This window comes from Gekko japonicus, unplaced genomic scaffold, assembly GCF_001447785.1.
Source record: "Gekko japonicus isolate JY-2015 unplaced genomic scaffold, Gekko_japonicus_V1.1 scaffold1471, whole genome shotgun sequence".
NCBI classification, from domain to species: Eukaryota; Metazoa; Chordata; class Lepidosauria; order Squamata; family Gekkonidae; genus Gekko; species Gekko japonicus.
Window position 1 is genome coordinate 246,408 of NW_015163647.1, and position 8,031 is coordinate 254,438.

At 64.8% G+C, this 8,031-nt stretch overlaps 1 protein-coding gene across 1 annotated transcript in view; it reads left to right on the forward strand.

Annotated features, from left to right (window-relative positions):
- The window catches only part of PRX (periaxin), a 13,439-nt gene extending 5,523 nt beyond the window's left edge, over positions 1-7,916 (forward strand). Inside the window, exons 5-6 of the mRNA XM_015407651.1 lie at positions 477-670; positions 2,693-7,916. Of these exons, the coding sequence (XP_015263137.1) occupies positions 477-670; positions 2,693-7,456 (4,958 nt within the window). The 3' untranslated portion in view covers positions 7,457-7,916. The remainder of the gene's footprint in view (positions 1-476; positions 671-2,692) is intronic.
- The last annotated feature ends 115 nt before the right edge of the window (positions 7,917-8,031 follow it).

Consider the following 8,031-nt stretch of genomic DNA (forward strand, 5'->3'; position numbering starts at 1 on the left):
GCGGGAGGAAGTGGGATGCCAGAAACAACGTCCACGACAAAAATGACGAGGAGTCAATAAAGATAAATTGCAAAAACGTTTACTTTGGCAATTCTGTAACCCCACATAATTACTCTAGTAAATGTTTTTGCGGCTTATCTTTACTGACTCCTCGTCGTTTTTGCTCCAGCCTCCAGGTGGGGCCCGGAGCCTCTCCCAATGCTCCAGTTGCTCTCCAGGAGACACGGAGGCCAGCTCCCCTGGACAAGATGGCTGCCTTGGAGGCTGGACTCCGCAGCACGGGGCCCTGCCCGCCCCAGGCACCAACCCCCAAACCTCCCAGAGCAGACAGCCACGGCCCCTGGGGGTATCTTTGCCCCGTGTCTTTGTTGCCTCCCTGCGCTGAGCAGACCCAGAGGGCTCCTAGGGGCCAGTAGTCTCCGGGGGCCTCCCCACAGCTCTCCCCAACGCCTCTCCCCCCTCCCTCCCTCCCGCAGGCGACCAGCTCCTGAGCGCCAGGGTCTATTTCGACAACATGAAGTACGAAGACGCCCTGCAGATCCTCAAGAGCGCCGAGCCGTACAAGGTCTCCTTCTGCCTGAAGCGGACCGTCCCCAGCACCGACGTGACTCGCAGCCCCGGAGCCCCCACCTTCGAAGTGAGGGGGCCGAGAGCCAAAATGGCCAAGCTGGTGAGTGGCACGGGAACCCTCGGGGGCAGCTGCCCCCTCACCCCCACCCAAAGGTGTCCAAGGCGCACACACATGCTCCACGTCCTGAGGCCGTCTTGTCCCAAGCCGGCTCCCCCCCCGCTCCCTGGCTCCCCCGAGGGGTCTGCTGACCACTACTGGAGACAGCGCCCTGGGCTTGAGGAGCAGTGGCGTCCGAGCTGTTCCCCTGCTGGGTTTTTAGCAAGCCCTTCATCCAAAGGAGCTCAGGACGGCAGAGGTAGCTCCCACCTTTCCTCCTCCTCCTCTGACATCCCGGGGAGGTAGGTCAGACGAAAGAGACCACGGGTGGGCCCAAGGTCATCAGGGGACTCTACGGCTGATAGGGGCAATGCTCCCTCTAAGCTGCTGAGTCTCGCGAGCAAAGATTCTACTTTGCGAGCTACGGGCATTGAAGTTGTGAGCTAGCGATCTGGCTGCTGTGTAAATGGGTTTGCTCTGGAGCCACATCCTTCCTGAGCGAAGGCGAAAAGTGTGTGAGCCGGAGGCTAAAAAACTGTGAGCTGGCTAAAAAACTGTGAGCTGGCTCACACTCACTCAGCTTAGAGGGAACACTGGTTGCAGGGGTCTTTGAACCTCGGTCTCGTTGCATCCAAAGCCATCCCTGCTCTGGCCCAGGCGTGCTTCCCTCCAGGGAGGCCAAATTGCGACACGCGGTGCCACAGCCACGCAGAGATGCGGCCTGTCCTCCACTCCAGAGAGCCACGCTGAAGCCTGGTCTCCAGTCTTCCCTCTAAGCTGAGTTAGTGTGAGCCAGCTCACAGTATTGCAGCTTTCAGCTCACACGTTTCTGCCTTCGCTCAGGAAGGAGGGCTCCAGAGCAGTGTTCCCTCTAAGCTTAGTGTGAGCTAGCTCACAGATTTTTTGCCTCTGGCTCATACCTTATTGTCTTGGCTCAGGAAGGAGGGCTCCAGAGCAGTGTTCCCTCTAAGCTTAGTGTGAGCTAGCTCACAGATTTTTTGCCTCTGGCTCATACCTTATTGTCTTGGCTCAGGAAGGAGGGCTCCAGAGCAGTGTTCCCTCTAAGCTTAGTGTGAGCTAGCTCACAGATTTTTTGCCTCCGGCTCACACCTTTTTGCCTTGGCTCAGGAAGGAGGGCTCCAGAGCAAACTCATTTACACAGTAGCCGAATCGCTTGCTCAGAACTTTGATACCAGTAGTAGCTCACAAAGTAGAACTTTTGCTCACAAGACTCTGCAGCTTAGAGGGAGCATTGAGTGCCACCCTTCCTGCGCTGGGCAGAAGGGGCAGGCTGGGTGGTAGCCAACAATCCTGACCTGGGCAGGAGAGGCAGGCTGGTTCTGTGCAGGTCCCAGAGGCCGGCAGGACGCCCGGCGGCTTAGATGCCCTCTTTTATTGGAGCTGCTCAAGGCTGAGGGCATTCCCGTATCAGAGGTCGTTCCTTCCCTGCGAGAAGAGGTCTGCCCCTTCCTGTGCCCACCCAAAGAGCCTCTTCTCCCCCCCCCCGGCACTGAGCACCCATCTGGTGCCCTTCTCTCCCTTGGGTGGGCGGGCTGGCTAAGGGACGGAGACCAGTGTTCCCTCTAAGCTGAGTTAGTGTGAGCTAGCTCACAGTTTTTTAGCCTCCAGCTCACAGATTTTTGTCTTCGCTCAGGAAGGATGGCTTCAGAGCAAACTAATTCATGCAGCAGCCAAATCGCTGGCTCACAACTTTAATGCGAGTTGCTCTCAAAGTAGGATCTTTGCTCACAGGACTCCACAAGTTAGAGGGAGCATTGCAGCAAGTGCTCCCTCTAAGCTGAGTCAGTGTGAGCTAGCTCACAGTTTTTTAGCCTCTAGCTCTCACATTTTTGTCTCAGCTCAGGAAGGGTGGCACACAAGAGCAAACTAATGTATGCAGCAGCCGAATCGCTCGCTCACAACTTTAATGCCAGTCGCTCACAAAGTAGAATTGTTGCTCACAAGACTCCACAACTTAGAGGGAGCATTGACAGAGACTCACCCAGCCCCTCTTTTTCCCTCCAGAACATCCAGAGCTTGAAGAAGAAGAAGGCCAAGAAGGCCGGGAAGGGCTTGGCCAAGGACCTGCGGGAGGGGGAGGCCCCCGGCGGCAAGCTGGAGGTGGCGCCGGTGGACGTGGAGTTCTCCCTGCCCAAGTTCTCCAAGCTGCGCAAGGCCCGGAGCGCCGGGGAGGTGGCGGCGGCGGCCCGGCCCAGCCCGGATCTCTCTCCCCTCCTCTCCTCCCTGGACACCAAGCGCCGCAAGCTGAGGCTCCCCAGGCTGAAGGTCAAAGAAGCCCTGGCTGCAAGGGCAGCGGCGGCAGGGAGACTGGAGGGGGCCCCGCCCAAACCTGCTCCAGAAGGGGCCGCTGGGGCGAAAGGCTCCCGATTCACCATCCCCTTCGCCAAAGGCAAGAAGCCCAAAGAGGAGGCGACGGCGGCAGTGGGACTCCGCCCCCCGCAGGTGGAACTCGACCTCCCCATGCCCAAAGTCGGCCCCGGCAGAGAGTCTCCCAGGGCCGGTCACAAAGGCGCGGTGGTCCAAGTCCCGCCGCTTGGGCTGCCCGAGGTGGAGGTGGTCCTGCCCAGAGGAGGCCCCAAAGGAGCGCCGGAAGAGGGCTCCCTGGCGGGGCTGAGCCTCCCGACAGCGGAAGTGGCGGCCCCCGAGGTGGACGTGGCCCTGAGCCTCCCCAGTCTAGAGGGGAGGCCCCCCCCAGAGGTTGCCCTCCTCAGAGGGGAAGGCCTCCAGATCAAAGTCCCCAAGGTGGGGGTCTCTGCCGAAGGGGCCGAGAGAAAGCCGCCCCTCCTCGACGTCATCTTAGGGAAAGGGAGGGGCCGGGCGGAGGGGCCGGAGGAGCAGGCGACGCTGCCACTGGTGTCCCTGGGGGTGGGGCTCCCTTCTGTAGGCGTAGAGATCCCTTTGCCCGGGGGGAAGGCCGAAGCCGAGGCGCCCAAGCCCACCATTGAGATCCCAGAGGTCTCGATAAAGGTGCCCAGCCTCAGCCTACCCAAGCTGGGCGCCCGGGAGGGGGAAGGGGAGAGCCGGGTGCCCCAAGTGGAGCTCTCCGTGGGACAGCGGGAGAGCCCCAAGGCCAAGGGCCAGACCCCGGGCTTTGGGATCTCCTTGACGGAGCGCAAGCCAGAGGCCCGAGAGGAGAGCAAGGCGAAGTCCCTGGGCTTCAAGATGCCCTCCCTCGACATCGCTGCCCCCAAGGTCTCCGACATGCAGCTCCCGAAGGCCTTGGGGGGGCCGGAGGAAGCCGTGGAAGGGCCCCGGTTCAAGCTCCAGGTGCCCCAGGTGTCGCTCCCCAAGTGCAGCCTCCCCACCCAGGCGGTGCCCCCCCCACCCCCCCCAGGGCCAAAGAAGCCCGAAGGCGAAGCTGGTGGGAAGGGGGGGGTCCCCGCCCTGGCTCTGTCCCTGCCGGCAGTGAAGCCCCCGGAAGTGCAGCTCCCCAAAGGCCACGTGCCGAAGCCAGAGCTGGAGCTCTGCGTGGACAGGCCGCGGGTGGAGGTGGCCCTTCCTGCCGCCCAGCGGCTGAGTTTTCCTGTGGCCACCGTGCCAGCCCTTGAGCTTGACCTGCCCAGAGCTGGGATTGAACTTGGTTTGCCCAAGGGGCCCGATCACCCACCCAGGGACCACGGGGATAAGCTGAAGATGCCCGCCCTCGAGGCCCTGAGCAAAGACCTGGCCGTAGAGGTCAGCGTCCCCAAATGCAGAGAAGAGCCGCTGGGTCCAGAGGCCCCCGAGGGGCTGGGCGTGGGGGCCATCGTGGCCAAAATCCCCCAGGTGGATCTCGCTTTCGGCAAAGAGGAAGCGGCAGAGGCGAAGCTGCCTTCCGTGGAGGTCTCGGCTGTCAAGCTCCCGCGGGTGACCATAGAGAGGGGCAGATCCCCCGAGGCGGAAGCCAAGCTGAAGTCGCCCAAATTTGCCCTCCCCAAGTTCAGCCTTTCCGGTCCCAAGGCCTGGAAGGTGAGCACAGAGCTGTTTGGGGCGGCACAGGGGGGAGGCCCCGACGAGGCAGACAAAGGGTCCAAGTTGAAGCTGCCGAAGTTCGGGATCTCCTTCCCCAAATCCAAGGGGGGTGCAGACGCAGAGGGCCCCCAGCCAGGCCCAGGGGAGAGGAGGAGCCGTCCCGGCGAGGAGGGGGAGCCCGCGGAGAGCCGGATGAAGCTGCCCTCTGTGGGGCTGCCCAAGGTGGACGTCGGGGTGCCCCAGCTGGGCCTTGGCCTACCCACTGGCAAAGCGGAGTCCTCTGACGAAGAAGGTGCCGGCGCCGTGCCCGAGCTCGGCCTAGAGCTCCCCGACATCAAGCGGAAGATGCCCAAGTTCTCCTTGCCCAAATTCGGGGGCAAAGACAAGGAGGGCGACGTGGAGCTCGAGACGGGGGAGGCCCTGGCAGGCGAGCGGAAGGGCAAGGCCTCCAAGTTCAAAGTGGCGCTGTTTGGCATGGCCGGCCGGGACCTGGAGGGGGCAGGCCCGGGCGGGGAGGGCAAGGCCCGGGCAGGGGCCGAGAGCCCCAAGGAGAAGCCGAGGGGCCCCCTGGTCAAGATGCCGAAGCTGAAGTTGCCCTCCCCCAAGGCGGAGCTGGGCCAGGGGCACGTCCCCCAGGTGGAGCTGCCCAAGATCAGCCTCCCGGGGGCCTCGGCAGAGGAGGCCCTGCTCGTGGGGTCAGAGAGCCTCAAGGCCAAAGTGCCCTCGTTGGAGGTCGCCATGCCTGGCGCGACAACCAAAGGGGAGCCAGCCCCAGGGAGGCCCCGGGCCAGAGCCTCAGGGGCAGACCACAGAAGACACGAGGCAGGACCGAAGATCACCCAAGCACCTTCTCTGGGCGTTTCCGCCCCCAAAGTGGAGCTGGACCTGAGCCTGCCCACCGTCGGGGCAGAGGCCCCCGTGCCACGCGGAGCCCCCGGGGCAGAGGCCAAGACCCAGCTGCCACAGGTGGAGCTGCCGACGTTTGGCAGGGGAGGAGAGCAGGGCGCCGCGGAGGCCTCCAAGATCCGGGTGCCCCAAGTGGACCTCTCCTTGCCCACGGCGCCGTCCTGGACTGAAGGAGAAGGGGTCGCTGCCGGGCCCGATGGAGGGCTCCATATGCCTTCCGTGGAGCTACCCAAGTTCTCCACCCCTAAAGCGAGAGCCCCAGAGTGCGAGGGCGGCCTGGAAGGAGGGGGCAAGATGCTGCCCGCGGTCGAGCTGAGCGGCCCGGCCCTCCACCTACCCAAATTCAGAGGCCCCGGCTCGGAAGCGGAAGGGGAGGGAGACGACGACGTGGGCCTGCCCCAACTCGAGCTGAAGGTTCCCAAACTCGGAGGGAGCGCCGAGCGCCTGGGCGTGGAAGCGGGGGCCAAGGAGGGCCGGGCCACGGTGCCCTGTCCGCCGAGCAGCTTCGGCCTGTGCCGGGCAGAAGAGGAGGAGGAGGAGGCCGCCTTCGGCCCCGACAGCAAGTTCAAGCTGAAGATGCCCTCGCTGAGCCTCTCCCGGGCGGGCGCGGAACCACGGGCGGACACCCAGCCCCTCTGCCCTTCCCGGAAGGAGGAGGAAGACGCCTCCTCCTCCTCCTCCTTCAGAATGCCCCAGGTCACTCTGCCGGGGGTGGGGTTCTCTGTGGCCGAGTCAGGCGGGCAGAGGAAGGCCAAAGTCGAAGCGGGGAAACTGGCAAGTGCGGAAGGTCCGGAAGCGGAGGGGTCTGAGGCCAGGCTGAAGGTGCCCAAAATCGAGATCCCGGCGCTGGGGGTGTCGGCCGCCCCCCAAGACCCGGAGGGGAGGAAAGGCGCCTTCCGGGTGCCCGGCCTGGAGCTGGCCACGCCGACCCTCAAAGGTCACCATGCGGAGTACGAGGTGGAGGGGGCCCAGCTCCGGCACGGGGGCTCCCAGGAGCCGGGAGGGGCCGGCGGGAAGAGCCCGGGGGGGGGAGGGGAGGCCTCCGAGGCGGAGGCGGGCAGGAAGTACAAGGTGAGGATCCCCAAGTTCGGCCTCTCCTTGCCCAAAGCAGGGGAAGGCGCTCCGGGGGGGCAGGAAGGCGAGGCCAAGGCCAAGAGACCCGCTTTTGCGCTGGGGAGGCCCAAAGGGAGGGGGGCGGAGGGCTCTCCGGGGCTGCTGGAGGGCGAGGAGGAGGAGGAGGAGGAGGGCAAGGGGGTGATGGGCAGGCTGAGGCTGGGGCTCTCCCGGCTGACGGGGGGCTCCGAGGCCGAGCTGGAGGAGGAGGAGGGTTCCCCCTCCGGGAGACGGCTGCCCAAGCTGGGCTTCTCCGACGGGGAGGGCCCCCCTGGGGCCGCGCTGCAGAACGGCACTCCGGACGGCCAGGGGAAGCTGGGGAAGGTCCGGCTGCCCCAGGTGGAGCTCTCCTCTCCCTCGGCGGCGGCGGCGGCAGGAGCCGAGGGCGACCCGGAGCTCAGCCTCAAGCTGGTGAGGGCCGAGGGGGAGGGAGAGGCGGCCAAGGAGGGGGGCCCCGGCGCCTTCGCGGCCCTCCGGTTCAAGCCCCCCAAGATCACCTTCTCGGGCTTCAGGAAGAGGAACGGGGAGCCCGCCCCTGGGGCCGTGGTCGCCTCGGGGGCCCGGATGGAGATGGCCTCCCTGGAGAGGGGGGAGGCGGCCGCCAGGCCCCCCAAGTTCAAGTTCCCCAAGGTGGCCCTCAGCCCCAAGTCCCACGGCCTGCTGGAAATCGCCTCCAGCCCGAAGGAGGGGGGGAGGCGGGGCTCCCACGAGGGCCTGAAGGTCCAGCTGCCCAGGGTGGGTTTCTCGGAGGAGGCGGGGGCCCCCGAAGGCCCGGGGAAAGCCACCGCCGCTGTGTGAGGCTGGGGGACCACCGCCCCGCTGCCCGCCAGATATTTAGCACTAACCACAAGCAGTGGGGTGGGGGGAGGCAGGCAGGCAGGATGGGCGCCCCCACCCACCCACTTCTGCTGAGCTCCACCTCTGGGAGGGGGGGGTCTGTCTGTCTTCTCTGTGGACCAGGCAGGGGCCCCTCTCCGACTGCGCTCCTTTCACCCCTGCAAGCCGCCGCCCGGGACAGATCCGCTTCTCTGCAGAACGCCGGGGCTGGCGTGGAACGTTCCTCTCGCTCTCCCTAATGTCCGGCAGCGTGTTGTCCGCTAATAACAGCTACTGAAGGGCGATTGGAAGGACCAGGCAAAGGCCTCCTCCGCCCGCCCCCCCTTCCCTTAACAGCCTTTTAACTTGAGAACAGGGCCTCTTTGGCTGAGCACCCACTGCGCCCAGGGAAGAGGAGGGGGTGCTCTAGGCTGGGGTCATTTCATAGGAAAAGAGGTGCAGGAGCTCATTAGCATAACTCATTTGCATACACCACATCCCCTGACAAAGGCGACACCCACCGCTCAGGCTCCACTGGACTGTTTTGGATGGCTAGC